Here is a 21,853-nt window from a genome sequence, read left to right on the forward strand (position 1 = left end):
TCTTGTTGCCAAAGGATATACTCAGATATTTGGGCTCGATTACAGTGATACCTTCTCTCCCGTGGCTAAAGTCGCATCAGTCCGCCTTTTTCTATCCATGGTTGTTGTTCGTCATTGGCCTCTCTATTAGCTGGACATTAAGAATGCCTTTCTTCACGGTGATCTTGAGGATGAGATTTATATTGAGCAACCACTTGGTTTTGTTGCTCATGGGGAGTCTCGTGACCTTGTATGTCGCTTGCGTCGGTCACTTTATGGTCTAAAGTAGTCTCCTCGAGCCTGGTTTGGTAAGTTCATCACGGTTATCCAGATGTTTGCCATGACTCGTAGTAAAGCTGATCACTCTGTGTTTTATCGGCAATCTGCTTCAAGTCTCTGTATTTATCTAGTAGTCTATGTTGATGATATTGTTATTACTGGCAATGATCAGGATGGTATTACCAATCTCAAGCAGCATCTCTTCCAGCACTTCCAAACTAAGGATCTAGGCAGATTGAAGTACTTTCTAGGTATTGAGGTTGCTCAGTCTAGCTCAAGTATTGTTATTTCTCAAAGAAAATATGCTTTAGACATTCTTGAGGAGACAGGGATGATAGGTTGCAGACTTGTTGACACTCCGATGGATCCGAATTCTAAACTTCTGCCAGGACAGGGGGAGCCGCTTAGCGATCCTGCAAGCTATATGTGGCTGGTTGGTAAATTAAATTATCTCATAGTGACTAGACATGACATTTCTTATCCTGTGAGTGTTGTAAATCAGTTTATGAATTCTCCCTGTGATAGTCATTGGGATGCAGTTGTCCGTTAAATTATCTCATAGTTACTGTTTGAGGATCGAGGTCATGAGCAGATCGTTGGATACTCAGATGCTGATTGGGCAGGATCACCTTCTGATAGACGTTCTACGTCTGGATATTGTGTTTTAGTAGGAGAAAATTTGGTGTCTTGGAAGAGCAAGAAACAGAATGTAGTTGCTCGGTCTAGTGCAGAAGCAGAATATCGAACAATGGCTATGGCAACATGTGAGCTAGTCTGGACCAAACAACTACTCAAGGAGTTGAAATTTGGTGAAATCAGTCTGATGGAACTTGTGTGTGATAATCAAGTTGCCTTTCATATAGCATCAAATCCGGTGTTCCATGAGAGAACTAAACACATTGAGATTGATTGTCACTTCGTCAGAGAAAAGATACTTTCAGGAGAGATTGCTACAAAGTTTGTGAGGTCGAATGATCAGCTTGCAGATATTTTCACCAAGTCTCTCACTGGTTCTCGTATTGGTTATATATGTAACAAGCTCGGTACATATGATTTGTATGCACCGGCTTGAGGGGGAGTGGTAGTTTACAGATATGTACATAATGTAGTCTTGTCCCACATTGAAATAGGAGTAATATGTCCTTGTAGAGTATAGCTATAAATAAGGACCTCTTGTATTGTATTGAGTATCTAATATCAATAATATATTTTCTCCCGTGCTTTCTCACAGTTCTGTTAGATATGAATTGCCTAGCCTTAAGGTGGTGTTTGCTTATGCGGAGCACTGACAAAACCAACAAGAAAGTAAACCACTAGAAATGAAATGCAATATTCTTTTCCTAGATGTTAGAAGCGATTGCACCACAAGAAAATAAAATTTTCTCCCCACCAGTATCTACATATCATAGGAGAAGCAAGAGAACAACGTAGGGGATGCGTGAGAAAATTTTGTGCCTAGAATTCTTCTATAGATATGTGAACAAGTATTTTATAAGTGTAGTAAATTTTTCTTGTTAAGTTCTGCAAAAGTTAATAGGACTCTTAACTTGTGGAATGACCAGTATATTCATGCATGAATGACTTGATTAAAAATAACAAGGGTAAATTTCTCGAAGCATATACTTTGAATATTACCTCATCAAGACATTCCAGTTGATAATACCAGTTTCCCGCTCTTCCTGCCTGATAAGAACAGATTTACCAGCTCTCCTTTTGGTTACGGAGGTTTCATTCTTTTGGAGCTCATGCCCTATGTTTAAAGAAGATTGTGAACTCTCATAGTCAAAGTTTGGGTCGTCAGTTTCAACACCATAACTTTCCATTTTCCCAGCATTTTCCATTAGCTTTCGAAAAAGTGCGCCATTTTTGGAGAGATCCTCGAAACTCCCATCCTCTTTCACCATTCCTTCAGAGACCAAAATGATCCGATCCACCTGAGGTAGAAAATGCAGCTGATTTGTCACAAGCACCCTAGTCTTTCCTTGCAATTCTTCCTTTATACATTTCTTAAAAACCTGAAAGACCCCATTGTACAGCAAGTTAGATACAAATTGCGTCTAGCGTATGCTTTCAAACTGCAAAGAGAAGGATGGAATAATTGCAACCAGTGAATTCTACTAAGCAATCAAGTTACTGCAAATTAGTCCTGTATATAGGGGAAAAAAGGATAGTCAATTTGGAAAAATCCATGGGTGTGGAAGAAGAACACCACCCATGGATTTTTCTTTGGCAGGGAAATACTGAAAGAAGAACATTTCACTTGGTCAAGAGGAGCACATTAAAAATAATCAAGAAGGAAGCGGGCCTTGGGATTAGAAACTTAAGGCAGCACAATCACAGTTTACTGATGAAATGCCTATTGAGGTTTCCCTCAGAAGAATAGGCACTTTGGAAAGCAGTTAGTTATCAGTGAAAAATTTGGGTTGCAAGGGTGTTGGACTACTAAAGTTGTGACCATTCCCTATGGGTCTGGTTTGTGGAAAGCATCAGAACTCTATGGCAAAAATGTTCAAGTAACATTGGGTTTAAGGTGGAAGATGGAAGAAGGATCACCTTTTGGGAAAATTGGATTGGACATGGACCATTGAAAGATCAGTTTCCAGATTTATTTAGACTTGCATTACTACCTGATTCCACTTTGGCTACTAACAGAAAACAAGATGGTTGGAATTTCAATTTCAGAAGACATTTGAATGATTGGAATTGGAAAGACTAGCTGAAATTTTTGGGTACATGGGAATCTTTTCATGGATTGGTACAGAATCCGGACAAGCTCATACGGAATGCCCAAAGCAAAGGAATCTTTACAGTAAACTCTTGTTATTCACAGTTGGGTTATGGTAGAATGCAAGATATTTTTTGGCATGCAAACAAATATGGAAAACAAATGCTCTTTACCAGGTGGCTTCTTTCACTTGGTTGGTTGCTCGAAATGTTTGTTTAACACAGAAAATAATAAATATTCAAAGAAGAGGTTTTCAGCTGTGCTCTAAATGCTATCTTTATAGAGACAAGCTAGAGAGTTTAATCACCTATTTCTACACTTCGCATTACTGATCAAGTTTGGCAGTTTTTCTCAATATGGTAGGACTTAAATGGATTATGCTAAGACAGCCATGTGAGTTATTGAAGTGCTGGACTGGAGGAAGGAACTCCAAGCAAAAGAAATGGTGGCAGACTATTCCAGACTATAATCTAAGGAAATTTACGCTAGAACTGGCGCTCAAACAGGCAAAGGATTTGCATATGGTGTTCATTGACCTAGAAAAAGCTTATGATAAAGTCCCGAGAGAGGTGCTTTGGAGATGTTTGGAGGGTAAATGGGTCCCAGTAACCTATATTAGGGTGATTAAGGACATGTATGATGGAGCCAAGACTCAGGTTAGGACAGCGGGGAGGAGACTCCGAACACTTTCCGGTTGTGATGGGGTTGCACCAGGGATCAGCTCTTAGCCCATTTCTATTTTCCATGGCGATTGACGCATTGACGCGACACATTCAAGGAAAGGTGTCATGGTGTATGTTATTTGCTGATGACATTGTTCTTATTGACGAGACGCGGGTTGGTGTTAACGAGAGACTGGAGGTCTGGAGGTAGACCCTTGAGTCTAAGGGTTTCAAGTTGAGCAGGACCAAGATGAAATACTTGGAGTGTAAGTTCAACAACGTTACCCAGGAAGCTGATATGGAGGTGAGGCTTGATACACAAGTCATCCCCAAGAGAGGTAGTTTCAAGTACCTTGGATCTATAATACAAGGTAACGGGGAGATTGATGAGGATGTCACGCACCGTATCAGAGCAGGATGGATGAAGTAGAGGCTCGTTTCTGGTGTCTTGTGTGATAAGAATGTGCCGCTGAGACTTAAAGGCAAGTTCTACGAGATTGTAGTTAGACCGACTATGCTGTATGGAGCAGAGTGCTGGCCTATTAAGAATCCTCATGTTCAAAAGATAAAAGTAGCTGAGATGAGGATGTTAAGGTGGATGTGTGGGCATACCAGGTTGGATAAGATTAGGAATGAAGTTATTCAGGATAAGGTGAGAGTAGTTCCTGTGCAGGATAAGATGCGGGAAGCGAGGTTGAGATGGTTCAGCCATGTTAAGAGGAGATGTATAGAAGCCCCAGTTAGAAGGTGCGAGAGGTTAGCCTCAGTGGGTATTAGGAGGGGTAGAGGTAGGCCTAAGAAGTCTTGGGAAGAGGTTATTAGACGGGACATGGCCCTAGATAGGAGGGTGTGGAGGTCGAAGTGTAGGGTAGAAGGCTAGTAGGTAGTCGAGCGTTTCTCTTTGTTTTACTCAGTTCGCTAGCATTAGTGTTAGTATGATATCCTTCTATTCATTGGCTTTTACTACCTAGAGTTTAACTGCTTTCTCGACTTCGGTCTTTTTTATCTTGTTGTTATTCCTACTTGTTGACACCACGATTTTTTTAGAAAAAAAATTTTCATCCGTTCTCCGGTCGAGGGTCTATCGGAAACAACCTCTTTGCCCTTCCACGGTAGGGGTAAGGCTGCGTACATCTTACCCTCTCCAGACCCCACTTGTGGGAAATTACTGGGCTTGTTGTTGTTGTATATGGTGGACAGAATGAAGGGAGAGAAACGCTAGATGCTTTGAAGACAAAGGAGAACCCATCGAGATGATCAAAATGAACTTTTTACTTTTGCTTTGTTTTTGGTTTAAACAGAGTTATGTTAATGATGTTGAAGCAGTGATAGAACTTATAGAATCCCTTTAAGAATAGAAGGGATGCACTTCTGGTAGTTTGTAAATACTTTTTACAGCACCTTCTTGGTGCTAAATTTATAATACACTTTCCTTGTCTCAATTAAAAAAAAAAAAAAAAAAATCCTTGGGTGGTGGAAAAGAAAAATTGGAAATTGACAGGAAGGTTTTCTCAGATAATGCAGTGACATTCGTTTTGAGTTGAGTAGAGGGTGTAGTCTGGTGAGTCACAAAGATGTACTAGCTAGTAGATAAGATGATGCAGTAATACCAGTGTTGATGATGCATACACAGAATAGTACCTAGTAAGTATCGTATCTTGGTAATGTCAATAACACTATGCTAGGGCAGTGCTAGTAATACTTCAGTAACATCCTTGAGTTGCATGCCCTGTCTAAGCAATTTATAATCTTTCCAAAGCGTTCACTACAAGTGTGTATCATGCCAACAAAAATGGTTTTTTTGTTACGTCTAACATTCAAAACCTTTTATGAACTTCGCAAACTCAGATGGCTATGCACTATGTCATCATTTCCACCCATTTTCTTATTTTCCTCTTTTGCTTCCAAATCCTCATCCTATATCTGTTGATCAATATGGACCAATTAAGTGCTTAGTAATTGGACAAAGCCCAGAGAATGGCATGGTTAATATGCTCAAATGAGAAAAAAATCATTCAGCTAACAGAAGAGGATAATGACAATAACTACATTTATACGGAAACCGTGTGTTGAGATCTCCTTTCCGTTTCCAAAATGGTGTTGCACAGTCATTAATACAAGATAATTACCTGCTGGCCCACATGTGCATCAAGAGCACTTAGGGGATCATCAAAAATATAGACATCGGAATTTTTGTAGACAGCCCTAGCCATTGACACTCTTTGTCTTTGTCCTCCGCTAATATTCACCCCTCTTTCGCCGATTTCTGTAAGGTCTCGACCCTGAATGTTTTAGATATGCGCACATGTCATTTCATCTAGACTTACTACTAATAGAGAATTACACACAACAAAAAGATATATTGACACAAACATACTACCATCAATGTACTTAACTGGAAGTAACTCCAGATCATGGTCCAATGCACTGACATCTATTGCCTTCGAATATCTTGTTGGTTCAAAGTTGGAACCAAATAATATATTTCCACGTACCTGAAAACCAGTAAGGTAAAAGTAACTGCATTCTTTCATATACATACACAAACACGATTTATATCCAAAAAATATATAAAGATTGTTTGAATAGCATGTTCAGGTAAACAGTGTTTTACAGGCATAACAAGGAATTTGGATGAATTGAAGCTCACAGTTGCATTGAAGATCCAAGAAACTTGAGGAACATATGCAATAGTTCCTCTGGTAGTGACACTTGCATTGCCTAAGGGAGGAAGCTCCCCAAGAATTGCTGAAATCAGAGATGTCTTTCCTTCTCCAGTCCCACCCACAATTGCAACTAGCTCACCAACTGGTATATCCAAATTAATATTTGACAAAGTGGGACGCTCAGGCTGTAAAGTAGGATGTTAAAATTGAATGTATAAAAATGGTAAAAAGAAAAATAAAGAACTCCAACTTCATGACAGTTATCAAGGGAACTGAAAATCTCAGTGTGAATGAAAAGGCTCTATTTGAGGAATTCAGATCAATGTGATAAAAGAAATAGACCTTAGGCCTAACTCAATCCCAAAAGCTAGCTCATGAGCTGAGGATTGACCAAGACCATATAAAGAGTCCAATTGCCCAACCCACAAAGGATGTGGGACAACTAACACCCCCGCACGCCTGCTAATTGGAGCGTAGACAACATAATATGGGGGCCCAACATCGGATTAAACAAGAACTGGAACGGGCCTGGCTCTAATACCATGTCGAATGGTGTGACCATCTCATCTAAAAGCTTAGGTTGTCAGAGGGAGCATACTTTTAATTACTTAATTATGTCTTCAACACAATGTTTTCCTAGTAAGTAATCATATTCAAGCTTTCACAAGGCAATAATATTTATCATATTGTAAGGTATCAGCATCTAAATCCAGCTTCATATAGTTCTCTGTACCTCACAAGAGAGCACAGAGTTACTTCAATCTTTCCTCATTTTATGGATATATTTGACCTTCTTATCACTTAGATGCCCTATAAAATTGGCTAAACAAAAAGATTCGCTTGTAAATGCGGAAGGAAAGGCCGAGTGACAATATGTGAAAGAGCACTCGAGATACTGATAGCTGAATTCTGTATTTGCTCACTTTTAGCTTTATTGGTAGGATTGGAACTTGCTTTCACAAAAAATCCGTTCCCTATAATAGTGGAAACAGATTCCCAGGTATTATGCATTTCTTACAGAAACCACTAGCTACTCACAACTTGTTAATGATAGCAACTTTCTTCTTGATGTTGTGGGACTGGACGAGATATGTCACATATTCAGGTAGGGCAATACTGTGGCTGACAAGCTGGCTGGATACGGAAGAAGTTCGATTCCTCTCACTTCAGTAGCAGAAGACGCAGTGTTCTGGGACACACCTCCCCCTCTTGTTTTACATGCTTTCAATAAGGATCAAGCTCTATGTGATCCATTATGCAATCCATTCCCTTGTTTGTAATGACTAAACTCTTTATCTTTCAGTAATGGAGTATCTTCCATTTTCTAAGGAAATTTACATATATATATATATATATATATATATATATATATATATATTATTTTTTATTTTTTTATTTTTTTTATTTGTCAAGCAGCTGTAAAACTATGCCTAGTTGGATTTGGTCACTTTTCAATTTTACAGCTAACAAGCAGCACAAAATTCTTATTTCATCCACTGAATGTTAGCTGGAAATCCAAAACTAGAAAATTCATGCAAGGAATACTTAATTGACTAATTACATCCTCAGTCTTATTCAGTGCAAGTCTAGAAAATTGCAATGAGGTGGAAGATGAAATAAAGGACTGGAACCTTTTGCATAGGCAAAGCTCTTCCCACAAGATGCCATTGATTTGTTCATGAGTTTCTGCCTAAGAAAAATGCACAGAGCTCATTTGGTTCATAAAGGGATTTAGGTGAAATTATAAAACCCCAGCAAACAAGATTACCAGTGCGAGAACAGAAAGTTTAGGTGAAATTATAAACCCCTCTTCCAAACAAGACTACCAGCGAGGGAACAAACTGCAAACATATTTCTCTGTCGAAACAAATGACTAAATCTAATTTGGAAGAGTAAGATTGTCCTAGAATCCAATCAAATGAGAAATAATCAAAACAACCGATGTCCGTTCCCTTGTCCATGAACTTGCTTAATCTTGTTTCACACATTTCTTCACATTATTCACACACATTTGAGAATGTTTACGTAAAAGAACTTGTGCTGTGTTTTTTTTTTTTTAAATCTTACTGCATAAATTGTAAAAGGCAATAACTAATGAGAAAATGGATCATAGAAAAATCAAGAATGCCTTCTCTTCTCCCAGCCATCAAGGTTCGGGGACATCTTTCAAATTCACATACTTTTAGTGCTCCGGTATTCTAAATCAAACAATTGAATTATAGATATCAAGCTTTTCAAATTATACTAATAGGATTCTCGCGCGTTTGCTACACTAGAGAGATTCTGCACGGCAAGGATCTTGATAATTTAATGATTTTTAAAAGTTTTATAATAATCATCGACAAGCATACAATTGAAATGCATTTCAAAGAAAGCATTAGAGATATGCTAGCAAGTAGTTTCCAGGTCCTTCTGTGCATTAACACAATATTCTAGATCAGCATAGTCTTGAGCTACAAGAGACACTCTGGTTAGGAAAAATCAAATGATGATAATTAGCTGCTTATAACTAGTGCAATCACAGTTAAGTAATAAGTAAAAGACTACTTGTCCGAAAGCTTAGTGCAGCATTACAGAGAGATAAAGAAGAGGTCGACCTTAAAATCCCATGAAAAGTATCCGTCCCTGATTGAGATGGCAGGAAGACAAGGTTCAAGTGGTGGATTAGGTAAGAGAATTCTCTCTTCAGCAAAGAACAATTCCTCCATTCGTTGCAATGATACGTTTGAATTTACAACCTGTATGTAAAACAGAAGAAATAATATCAAGTGTGTGAATACTTGGAGTGTAAGTTCAGTGATGGGACGCACGAAGCAGAAGTGAAAATTGATACACAAGTCATCCCCAAGAGAGATAGTTTCAAATACCTTGGGTCTGTAATACAAGGCAACAGGGAGATTGACGAGGATGTTACTCACCGAATTGGAGCGGGGTGGATGAAATGGAGGCTTGCATCTGGGGTTTTGTGTGATAAAAATGTGCCACCTAGACTTAAAGGCAAGTTCTACGGAGTGGTCGTTAGGCCGACTATGTTGTATGGGGCTGAGTGTTAGCCCGTCAAGAAGTCCCATGTCCAGAAGATGAAAGTAGCTGAAATGAAAATGTTGAGATGGATGTGTGGACATACCAGAAAAGACAAGCTTAGGAACGAAGTTATTAGGGACATGGTGGGAGTAGCCCCTGTAGAGGACAACTTGCGAGAATCAAGGTTGAGATGGTTCGGACAACTGAAGAGGCGAGATATAGCTGCCCGGTTAGGAGGTGTGAGAGGTTAACCATGGCGGGTCTGAGGAAGGGTAGGGGTAGGCCTAAGAAGTACTGGGATGAGGTGATTAGGAAGGACATTTCACTGCTTCAGCTTACCGAGGACATGACCCTCGATAGGAAGATGTGGAGGATGGGTATTAGGGTGGAAGGTTGACAGATAGTCGTGAGTCTCTCCTAGGCTTGCCTGTATTACTAGTTCTATTGTTGTGTTTTCTTATTCCTGTTTCGTATTCGTACATGCTGTGTTATTCGCTTTCATTACCCTGCTACCTTGTTGTCACAATTGTTTGTAACAGCCAAGCCCGTTAGTGATATTGTCCGCTCTGGGCCTAGGCCCTCACGGGTTTAAAACGCGTCACTAGGGTTATAAGGCTTGTTAACTTATATACCCAGCATCCCTCTTGTGTTTTTGCCGATGTGGGACTCTGTCTAAAGTTTCGGGTGTTACATTGTTTGTGCTTTAGTTTCACTGTTCTTTGAGTCGAAGGTTTAACAGATACAACCTATCTATCTTCATAAGGTAGGGGTAAGGTCTGCGTATGTGAATCGGCCTGCAGACTCTATTTGGAGTGATGATTAGTGTACAAAGGAAAATTGAATATGGCAGAAAGGAGTGTGTTTGAAATGAATAGAGGCGTGAAGATCTGATTATCGTGTCAGGTGCAATATGACTTGAGTTCGGAAGGTAGTGTTGACGTACAGTTGATGTCAATAGGGAAAGTGCAGACTTATACAAATGGTGGGCGAGCATGAACTCAGGAGAATTTACGGATTTAGTGGTCGTTGCACTCAGTGCAGTGTCATTGGAAGATGTCGGTAAGGAATTCCACATGTGGGTTATCTCCTGTGTGCAGCTAGCGGAGGCGTGATGTTGATGAAGCTTTGCGAGGAATATTACTTGCTACCCGGTAGGAGGCCGCGTGTGTGATTTTGGCTGGAGATTCAGAATGTTCATGAAAGGCTTAATAAAAGACTTCGAGAAGTCTGGCAGGTTAACGTGCGAGACCTTGGTAATTGAGAAGGAGAAATCCTTACGGGTTCTAATTTTATATAATTGCAGCTTAAGGCTAAGTGGGGGAGTCTGCTATCAAAGAGTTGATTGCACGGTTATGGGTCGTATTAGTTTCGGTTCGGGGTATACCGATGAATCAGTTATGACTTGCAGAGGTCGAGGTCGAGGTCGAGGTCGAGGATGACTCGGGTAAAGGAATATCTGGACACAAGTTGTATTACACTCTATGGTTATAGGAGGACCATAAAATAATTGAATGGTTATTCACAGAGAATGTAGTGTACATGGAGCGGGAATTTGCTCGGTTGCGTAGAAGTGTGGGTTACTCTTTATTCCCTTGGGTGTTGGTGTGCTAATGGGGCACAGGTCGTTTTGGTCCGTTTGGTCGGTTAATTCGAGAATGGTTACAATGGATTCAAGATTTATAAATATGGCTAGAAAACTGTGAGTTGCATTGAACGGTGTTGAGACTCGTGGCATCTTATATCATTGTGAATTATGCATTTCAGTATCAAGAAGGTGAAGGAAACAGTTTTAGGTTCACATAAAGTCACTTCGGAGTAGGCATTTTTGGTTGTGGAACCTTTGGAATACATAAAAAGGGAATTCGGCGGCTTATAAGCCTTAGGGCGGCGTGATTCTATGCTAGAGTTCGTGGGGTAAGTTTTAGTTAAGGATAGTAGTGTTCTAACAAGGAAAAAGTAGCAATTTGAAGGCAATTTAGAAAGAACTTGGAGAAATAGGACAGCTTGGTAGTAGGTTGGGTTAGCATAGTAATGGGTATGATCGGTTCTTTGGGTACTTATGATGTGGCTAGTATCTACAGGTGTTTCGTGGCAATGCTCTCGAATTTGGCAACCTGTGTGACTTGGTGGAGTTAGAGGAATTCAGTTCAGATAGCTTGGTTATGTGCGAATGGATTTCAAAGTGTTCAGGATGGGTTCTACCATGGTTTGAACCAGATATTTTCTACCGATGTACGGAACGTGTTGTGTGTTATGATTTCCTCCTTGAAAGAAGCAAGAAAGAGGTTTCTGACTAATAAGGTATGTAATTTGCTAGTGACTCAGAGTTGATAATGGAATTCTTATGCTTGTCACACGATGGCATAATAGATGTGGTATGTTGTGCGGGAATAGGATTTACATGTACAAGGTCACAGTTCAGTTTTGAAGGGAAGGACATAAATTCTTAGGCAGCATGAACGGTTTCCGATGACTAGGTAAATAATATTACTATCTGGTATAGCTTGATGAGAGTATACATTTCAGAAGGGGCAGTGTGTTTTGATTTATGGGTACTTTGCTGGTATTGCGGCACTCTCCTGGTTGATCGACTGTTGATATTCAAATTTTTGCAAGGTGGCACTGAAGAATTTTAAGTATTTCTCGTGGGATGATTGTGTATGAGAGAGGTGTTAGGCATTCGGGCGGTGGAGGTGGAATCAAATATGGTGATTCATGTGTTCTATGGAATTGGAGATTGGGAGTTCTCAGGAGTAGATTGTTTCATGGTTGTGGACGGTGAAGTTGTGGCCGGAGCTAGCCAGATGATAGAAGGTATTATGATTCCGTCATTGTGGACTTTCGGAGGTTGTTTATCTATTGGTGGCTGACCATAGTTGATTTAGGGGCCCATTGGTACGCCCAATTAGGATGTGTATTCTACACCAAGCCGGATTGATTGGCTCCATACTGCTATTGTTGAAGGATGTGCCCTTCGGTTGATGTGAAGTTTATTCGTGTTCTGAAATGATCTATGAGTTACTTTTCTATGCTACGAGGAGTTGTGATTCGTGGTTATATGCACATATGGTGCGGTTCTATTGTGGCCTTATAGCGGAATTTGAGCGAGAATAGTATTGGATATTGCTTGGTTGATAACGTATTAGTTATGTTCTTTCGGGTTTTATGTGGCATGGTGTCGTTTGCTTCTCCGTGGTTATGGTAATGTACTTTGGATACTTGATGTCGAATTGCGCATGGTTATTGATTTTAGCAGGGTGGCTTGAGGTGTTTTCATATGGACCAGTATTTGGATAGGGTCGCGTATTGCAGCAGAGTTATGTGGAAATATGATCCCTCGTGTAAGATTCGTGTGTTATGGTTCTGCGGTGTGTGATGGGTTCTTAGCATTGCGTCGGGGTGGTACTCGTCGAGCTTGCGGAACGGTTCTCCTGTTTGGGTCATTGTTACGATTGGGTACATTTGGAATGTTGCTATCTGGTGCACGGATTGCACAGATTGTGGCTTTAGATTGTATTGATGTGTCATGTCATTTGAGTGGTCGTGTTGAATGAGAGGAGGTCATTGGGCCTAGAATGAATGCTATCAGATTTGATTGTGGTATAATTGGGAGGATAATATCGGAAGTCGGCTTTGAAATTGGCTATAGTTCTTGTAGAAGGAACGGGAGCTCCATAACCTGTTGGCCTAATGAATGGTTATGAATTCGGTATGTTTCTTTCATCATCGGCAGTGTATGAAGGTTTTAGAACGAGGTTTTGTCTGATATGATGCTTATTACCAGCACTAGGTTGATTTGAATCGATACTGTGATTTGAAATCATTGCTTCGAGCATCCGAGCTATGCGGTATTTGAATTTGAGAATTTGAGTTATGGGTACGGCTTTTGGTACAGCTTGTTTAGACTTATACGGTATGTAGATGCGAACTTCTGATCTTATAAGAAATTTCGGATGTCGGAAATTTGATTCGAAGGCTTGTGAGCTAGGTTGAATTGAGGAATTTCAGTTATGCTGTGCTATCAGACCTGTATGGGATAGGGTGACGTGGGATCACCCCTGGGTATGTGCATGGGAAAGTTACACAGCCATTTCTTGGCTTTTTGAACAACTCTTGACACGTTCGAGGACGAACGTATGTTTAAGTGGGGGAGGATGTAACGACCCGGCCGGCCGTTTCAGGAGTTATAGCCCCGTTTCCACCATTTCTGTTTCCTTTATGCTCTTAAGCTATATTATGATATACCGGGTTAGTTGGTTCGGGCCCGGAGTAGTTTCGGAGTGAAATGAGACACTTAGTCTCTTATTTAGAACCTTAAGTTGGAAAAGTCAACCGGATGTCGACCTATGTGTAAACGATCTCGGATTTGAATTCTGATGGTTCCGTTAGCTCCGTTAGGTAATTTTGGACTTAGGAGTGCATCCGGAATGTGATTTGGAGGTCCGTGGTAGAATTAGGCTTGAATTGGAAAAATTGAAAATTTGGCGATTTCGGTCGGCAGTGGAAAATTTGATATCGGGGTCGGAATGGAATCCCGGAGATTGGAGTAGGTTCGCAGTGTCATTTGTGATGTGTGTGCAAAATTTGAGGTCATTCGGACGTGGTTTGGTTGGTTTCGGCATCGGTTGCCGAATTTGGAAATTTAGAAGTTCTTAGGCTTGAATCCGAGGGTAATTTGGTGATTTGATGTTGTTTTGAGTGATTCGAAGGTTCGACTAAGTTGGTATGTTAATATATGACTTGTTGGTATTTTTGGTTGAGGTCCCGAGGGCCTCGGGGTGATTCCAGGTGATTAACGGATTTGTTGAAGTTGGAAATTACAGTTGGAGCTGTTGCTTCTGCTATTTCCGCACCTGCAGAAGAAAGGGTCGCAGGTGCGAGGCCGCTGGTGTGCATGGGGAGTGCGCAGGTGCGGGCGACGCTGGGCCAAGGCTGGGAACGCAAGTGCGAAGAATTGGCCGCATCTGCGAGCCCGCAGGTGCGAAGCCTTGAGCGTAGATGCGGAGATGAGGAGTTTGGATTGGTTTCGCAGATGCGCACCTGGGACCGCAGATGCGAGTCCGCAGGTGCGAGGAAGGGGTCCGCAGGTGCGGAAGCTGGGTGATTAAGTGAGTTGCGCAGGTGCGGCTTCTTGGACCGCAGGTGCGGTCGCGCGGGTGCGAGTAAATGGCCGCAGGTGCGAAAAACTTGGGCAGAAACCATAAATAGAACCCTTCGCGATTTTGGTGCATTCTTCACCATTTCTATTCGGTTTTTGGAGCTTTGGGGAGCTTTTGGGAAAGATTTGAAGAGGGAATCAAGGGGATTTCGTTGATGTAAGTTACTTGAGCCCTAATACTTGTATATATGGTGATTTTCCGTTGTTTAGTCATTGTAATTAGTGAAAATGAGGGGTTAGGGCTTGGGATTTTTGGAGAAGTAATTTAAGGATTTGAAGGACCAAACGATGTCGGATTTTGATGAATTTGGTATGGTTAGATTCGTGAGTAAATGAGCTTTCCAGTTTTGTGAATTTTGTCGGATTTCGAGACGTGGGCCCGGGGGCCGGGCTTGAGCCAATTTCGGGTTTTGGTCTAATTTTGTAGCTTTTCTTGTGGAATTCATTCCATTGGCGTATATTGATGGTATTGTACTGATTGTGAATAGATTTGGAGCATTTAGAGGCCGAGTTCAGAGGCAAGAGCATTGCGGGGTAGAAATCTGACCGGTTTGAGGTAAGTAACGATTGTAAATCTGGTCCTGAGGGTATGAAACCCCAGATTTTGTATCATTCTACTATTTTTAGTGACGCACATGCTAGGTGACGGGCGTGTGGGCGTGCACTGTTGGGGATTTGTGACTTGGTCCGCCCCGTAGCAACTGTAAAGTTGCATACTTTGTTGGAACCATATGATACTTATATGTTTTAGAAAGAATTTCTGTAAATTGGGCTGAATGCTATGTTTGGGCCTTGCGCCAAAGCTATTTGGACCCTTAGGGGCTGTTTGTTACCATCCTCTCACTATTTTTGATTGAAAATCTATACTCAGTCATGTTTATACTTATTTACCGCATAACTCAGTTTTATAACTCTATTTTGATGCATATAAATGTTTTGGGCATTACTGAAATGCCCGAGTGACTTGAGAGGTTTATGACTGAGTGAGGCCGAGGGCCTGATTTGTGAGGATGAGTGTGGATCGGGGCTGCCCGCCTGCAGCATATTTATGACTGAGTGAGGCCGAGGGCCTGATTTGTGAGGATGAGTGTGGATCGGGGCAGCCCGCCTGCAGCATATTTATGTTTGATATCGGCCGAGGGCCTGATTGTGAGGATGAGTGTGGATCGGGGCTGCCCGCCTGCAGCATACTTTATTATTATAGCACGTGAGTTGTCTGTGCAGATTATAGCGCTTGGGCTGAAGGAGCCCCTCCGGAGTCTGTACATACCCCCAGTGAGCGCAGGTACCTACTGAGTGCGAGTGCCGAGTGCTGAGTGACTGGGAGGCAAGAGTGATTGTGAGGTATGCCCGAGTGGCAAGAGTGATTGTGAGGTATGCCCGAGTGGCACGAGTGACTATGAGGTTTGCCCGAGGGACTGTTTATGAGTGATGTTTTTGCCCGAGGGGCTGTTTATGATTTCATCATTTTTGCTCACCTTTGCATTGAGCCTTCGTTTGAAAAACTGTTGGAAAAATATCTTTAAATGATTTTTACTGGAACTGGGTTTAAACGAGATGTTTGATTCAAATCCTGATTTTAAAAGCATGTGGTATTTTACTGAGATTTCCTGATATGAACGTTATATGCTTTATTGCTCGTCACTACTGCTCAGTCTTTATTTATTGTTGTTACTTGCTGAGTTGGCGTACTCACGTTACTCCCTGCACCTTGTGTGCAGATTCAGGTGTAGCTGGACACGGTAACGGTTATTGAGTGTTCTGGTTGCAGATTTTCTTGAAGATAGCAAGGTAGTTGTTTGGCGATCGCAGCCCCTGCTCTTCTCTCTCTTATCTTCCTCTAGTTGTATTTAGATATTTTCCGGGCTGAGTTAGCCTTGATATTGTTAGACATATTGTAGTAGATGCTCATGACTAGTGACACCCCGATGTCGGGCTTTTCTTTTTCGCACTTCTGTTTTTCTTTGATTTGAACTCTTTAAATGGAGGTTTTATGTTAAATAACCTTGAAATTATATTTAAAATGAAAATATCAATTTGTTTTGGAAATGAGTCAGCTTGCCTAGTTCCACGATAGGCGCCATCACGACAAGGGTTAGTTTTGGGTCGTGACAGTACACATTACCCTCCCCAGACCCCACTTGTGTGATTACACTAGGTTGTTGTTATTGTGTGATAAAATAAGTTAGAGAAGAGATATTTTGGTTACTTGATGACTTTGATTAATACAAGAGTCACCTATTTTAAGGTGTCGGCCACAATACACACATGATAGTTGTCTAGGCCCCGCGACACCGATTCATTCAATTGTTTGTTATATAAAGAAAGGGGGAAAGAGGGCTCTAGAGAGTCTTGGTAGGATACTTTACCAAATTGTCATATGTTATCCCATAAGTGTGTATTATGACGAGACAGCCCACTATAATCCCTAGATGGTCAGCCACATTCGCATATGATCATTAGCAGTTTTTATCGAAACCTTTCAGATGGAGTTTTCACAGCGACAGGAAAACTTTTCCCAAAGTTAAAGAAGAACTTTTGGAGAATGCTTGAATCGGGGAAGGAATGTACAGAGTGGAGTTAAAATGAAAGAAGACGGACAATATAAAGCACCTAATCTTCAAATAGAACTAAAATATGCAACTTGTTAGCATGCATTTGTTCTTCAAATGTCAGCAACTTGAAATGTCAATTTACACACAACATTTAGACAAGTATGATAAAGCAGTCAAAAATTTGTGATCTTAAGTTAGGAAACCTAGATTGACTAAATTGATGTATTTGAAAAGAGTCATATTAGCGTAAATTGTCTAATGGATGAGCCATCCGGCTTCAAGGATTGAAGCCTTAACAAGGAATGCAATAGGTAGAAAATGATAATACTTTGTGAGGCTTGAAATTGTGTCTATTCAATTATAATATTGTCTTCCACGTCTGCAGAAGTACATAGCAAGTCAGTCAACAGACACTTGCACACATTCTTCAAGAATATTTTCCTCATTGTTTATATGACATTGATATCAAAGAAGCAGTTTAGATGATATAGGAGTTCCATGTAGAAGGCTGCGCTACTGATGTCTATTTACCTATGTGGTGTATTTCTCAATAAAGATGAGTATTGTTGTTCGTAATCTTCTTCACGGTGGGTAATGTTAGCAAATAGACAAAGCACAGAGGGAATAACTTGAAGTGATGTTTAGGCTGATTCACGAGAGAGATGGGAGAATATAGTGCATCCAGAATTAAACAGACGTATGAAGAATACTGTATTAAGGGAAAGAACCCAATGTAGCTATTTTGACAAGAGTGGGTTACTCTAGTGGTAAGCACCCTCCACTTCCAACCAAGAGGTTGTGAGTTCGAGTCACCCCAAGAGCAAGGTGGGGAGTTCTTGGAGGGAGGGAGTCGAGGGTCTATCGGAAACAGCCTCTCTACCCCAGGGTAGGGGTAAGGTCTGCGTACACACTACCCTCCCCAGACCCCACTAATGGTATTATGCTGGGTTGTTGTTGTTGTTGTTATAAGAAAGGTCAAAAACAGTAAGCTAAGAATAAGAACCTGAGTTATTATGTTCGGAAGCATGTTCAACGGGAACCTCAGAATTGCAAAGAGGGAAAGTGATGTAAAAGCTCTGGCAGCTGTCAAATTTCCACCAAGCAAAGTGAAAGCTCCAAATGAAATCACTGTTACGAGAACTGGGATGCTGTTCAGCATGAAATTGTTGAACTGTTGATAAAGGGAAGAAAAAAAAAACAATGAGCAAAAAGTGATCTGATTCTTGCATCTCAAGCAAAATATGCAATGTCATTTGAGTCATGGTTTCCTATCATTACGCAGAAAACATGTCACGCCATCATTATGAAAAACCTAATCCCACTAAGAGATAATTCTGGTTCACTGTTCCTCTACCACGTCCTATTTTTCACATGCTAACCCACTAGTTGATTCCAGTTTTGGTTTGTGCTGATTCTGTGGCCTGTGGATATAGCTCCAGAAGTGTCTAATTAAACTGACCTAGACAAGAAAACTTTATATAAAAATCTTCAAAGTTAGAATTCTTTTAAAGCTTGATCAGGCTTTCTGGAAAAGCTTGGCAATGACTGGATCATATTATTCCAACGAAAACATGAGGTATGTAAGGGACCAAATACTGAGGTGTCACTGTAATAGAAAAAGACTTTGTTGAGACCAAGATTAGTTTATTCTATGCACAAGCGATAGCATACCGCTGCCAATAGTTGTGCTTTCCTGAACCAAGATAGTTCATCATTCCTCATTCCCTGGACTTTAGATTGGAAGCTCTTCTCCCATGCATAACATCTATATCGATCAGCACAAAATCAAATCCATTCTCAAATTTTCTGAAAAAAGAAGGAATACAGATAAAGTGGAAAGAATCATACTTTACTACATCCATTGCAGCAAGTAATTCATTAGTTAGACCAACCCTTTTGTCAGTATGTTGCAATCCTTCTTTAGATAGTTTTCGCATATTGCTTACAATAATCGTCTGCGCCAAAAGGATAAACACATATGTTTTAGAGATTAGGTGAACAAGGAAATTGCATAGCGCTGTAATGCTTGATAACAATTTGAAATGACTAAGATTGAGTAATAAAAATCAAGTTTCTGATCTATAATTTAGTAGTGCTGTGTGAACTTTTTTCATGAAGTAATCAAATTTATTGATTGAAAAGGAAATTCATGCATAAAAGATGTATAAAGAAGAATAGTATCTCATACAAAAAACATGATTTGCAATGAAAAACACCCTATAATTTACACTTATAGGGTGTTCCAAAAATGTAATTAGAAAAAAGTAAAGCTCTACTTCTATGCTCCACTTCCCAGCCTCTACTTTCTCCAAGATAGCATGTCTTTAACAACAAAGTATTACCCAGTCAACTTTGAGCATATGCCACATCATACGCCATAATTGTTGTATTTATTCTACTCTTAGAAGCTCATAATTTGGCTTCCATGTTGTAATATGATTTAACAGATTCTATATTTATGTGTATGACATTTCATTAGACTTGGTGTCATTTTGGGTTGCGAATAGTGTTGTTTATTTTGTGGTTTGCTCGACATGGGGATGCTTGAGTGCTAGTCATGCAGGTTGGATTTTGGGTCATGAAAGTTTTGGTATCTTTAGTTTGTGAATGAAGATGCTTGCAATATTATAAGAGTTGGGATGTTTGGTTGGTTGATAAAGGAATTTTTGGAGTGCTCCCGATACAGAGGACACTCAGCCGGATTCTCATCATGGAAATGCGTAGACTTTCTAGGTGAGCCAAGCTTCACTTAGCGCCGGTCAATGGTTATGGCCCAAAATTGGGTCGTGATACTGCTGCTTGGAGTGTAGCAGCATAAATCATAAAGGTGAGCAATTCACAAAAGTCTGCCATCTCGAAGACTGAAACGTTTGGAGTAGGAGAAGAAATTTAAGCTAATGCAAATTTACAAGTGTGAGAATAAACATGCCAAAAATTGGGGAGCCAGCGGTACTAGATGATTTCCCTCTCATGGCTGAAAAAGTGGTTAAGTATCTCGAAAAAATCAATGTAGTCCATCCGAAAAACGTGTCTCAATTACAACCAACTCCCTCGCCCCTGTCTCTTTCCCTATTGAAAAACCAATCCTCTCCGATATGAACCTGGTGAAATTGAATATTCCTGCTAGATACAGAGTACCAAAAGCCAAATGATAAGACCTCGTGAACCTCAACTATAGCTTTGTTGATACCATGTTAAAGAATTTAAGCATCAAACTCAGAACCTTAAGTAATGAGTGGAGTAACTGAAGACATGTATGAACCCCCTTAGGCGCCCTTGTATACCCAATGTAGGACTTTACATAACTCAATATTACTTTTTATAACACTCATTTTATCACCGTTTAGAGTCTCCTTTATCTAGTTGTATACAAGGTGGCAAGCCATTGGTGACTATGCTTGTAATTTGGAACATTCACTATCCAAAAAGAACAAATAGGCTACAACAAAATAAGCATAGAAATTAAGAGAATTGTCCATCTAATGATATCCCTTTGACGTATTTCCAACAAGATCAGAAAAATATGATCCATTCAGTGGAATCTTGGTTTAGAGAGATGAAGCTGTCCTCTTCTTATCAGTACTACTTTCTTCTAGCACGATCTTTCATCAAATTTTGCCAATGTGCAAACAAAAGACGACTTTTGGTTTCAATATTAAATAATGCAAGAAGGTAGTGGCAAGACTATAGCAGGAAAATAGTATTAATAAGCACCACTGCGAAAAGCCATTTTAAGTAAAGATTAGATAATGAAGCCACTTATTGCCAAAAATAATTCAGACTTGGAGGACGAATAGATCTTTATTTACCTGCATTGGGATCATCAATACTAGCATAAGAGCACCAAGAAGTGAAGCCAGACCTAGTTGCTGGTAAAGTAAAACCATGGCGATGACAATACGAAATGGAGCTGACCATAAAACATGAAGCTGTTGACATACTTGCTGAACAAATTAAGAATCATATTAGCCGTTGTCAACACAAAGTGATAACCACTATCAAAAAGCCACCGATTTTGCTAGTCATATATACAGAATTTGAAATAAGTAGTCATACAATCTTGTCTAAGATCCTACATTAGATAGTGAAAAGCTACAAGTGTTACTGCTGATAAACCATTTGAAGAATGCTTTTACTCAAAAGTTGCAAATTTAGTGTACTGCATCTAAGACACTTGGGTTTCATTATTTGCTAATAAATCATTTGGAGGAGGCATCTCTTCCATATTATAATCCATCATTCCAGATGTTATATAAAGCTTGTGAGAAAGCACGGGAGAAAATATATTATTGATATTAGATACACAATACAATACAAGAGGTCCTTATTTATAGCTATACTCTATATGGACATATTACTCCTATTCCAATGTGGGACAAGACTACATTATGTATGTTAATTTACAGCATGTATATAGTGTAGTATTGTCCCACATTGGTAGAGGAGTAGTATATCCTTGTATAGTATAGCTATAAATAAGGACCTCTTGTGTAGTATTATTCATTCATTCAATATATCAATAACATATTTTCTCCCGTGCCTTCTCACATGGTATCAGAGCAATTGTGAGAGACTTATCGCTGTGCATAAATTCCAGCGATTCCGGGAAAGAGAAATCAGTATTTTTTTAAGGTTGTTTTCTATCTGCTTCATTTCTGTCAGTGTTGTGCAAAATCCAACACTACCACAAGAGTCGTCACTGTCCGGCGACCAAACCCCAGTGAACAACTCCGGCAGAAGCAGCCTCACGCGCCTCCACGCGCCACCAGAAGCTCACGCGCGTGAGCTCATGCGCCGGCGCGTAC

At 40.2% G+C, this 21,853-nt stretch overlaps 1 protein-coding gene across 4 annotated transcripts in view; it reads right to left on the minus strand.

Moving 5' to 3' along the window:
* The window catches only part of LOC104087051 (ABC transporter C family member 12-like), a 71,942-nt gene that overhangs the window by 19,148 nt on the left and 30,941 nt on the right, over nt 1–21,853 (minus strand). For 2 of the 4 annotated variants that reach the window (XM_070191486.1, XM_070191491.1), the window contains exons 13-21: nt 20,858–20,992; nt 18,897–19,003; nt 18,720–18,813; nt 18,052–18,219; nt 8,909–9,049; nt 6,296–6,496; nt 6,042–6,140; nt 5,775–5,927; nt 1,894–2,273 (exon numbers count right to left, since the gene is read on the minus strand). In XM_070191486.1, the coding sequence (XP_070047587.1) occupies nt 1,894–2,273; nt 5,775–5,927; nt 6,042–6,140; nt 6,296–6,496; nt 8,909–9,049; nt 18,052–18,219; nt 18,720–18,813; nt 18,897–19,003; nt 20,858–20,992 (1,478 nt within the window). The remainder of the gene's footprint in view (nt 1–1,893; nt 2,274–5,774; nt 5,928–6,041; nt 6,141–6,295; nt 6,497–8,908; nt 9,050–18,051; nt 18,220–18,719; nt 18,814–18,896; nt 19,004–20,857; nt 20,993–21,853) is intronic. The other 2 variants (XM_070191490.1, XM_070191487.1) reach the window with 2 other exon arrangements.

The sequence above is a fragment of the Nicotiana tomentosiformis genome, chromosome 1, assembly GCF_000390325.3.
Source record: "Nicotiana tomentosiformis chromosome 1, ASM39032v3, whole genome shotgun sequence".
In the NCBI taxonomy this organism is placed as follows: Eukaryota; Viridiplantae; Streptophyta; class Magnoliopsida; order Solanales; family Solanaceae; genus Nicotiana; species Nicotiana tomentosiformis.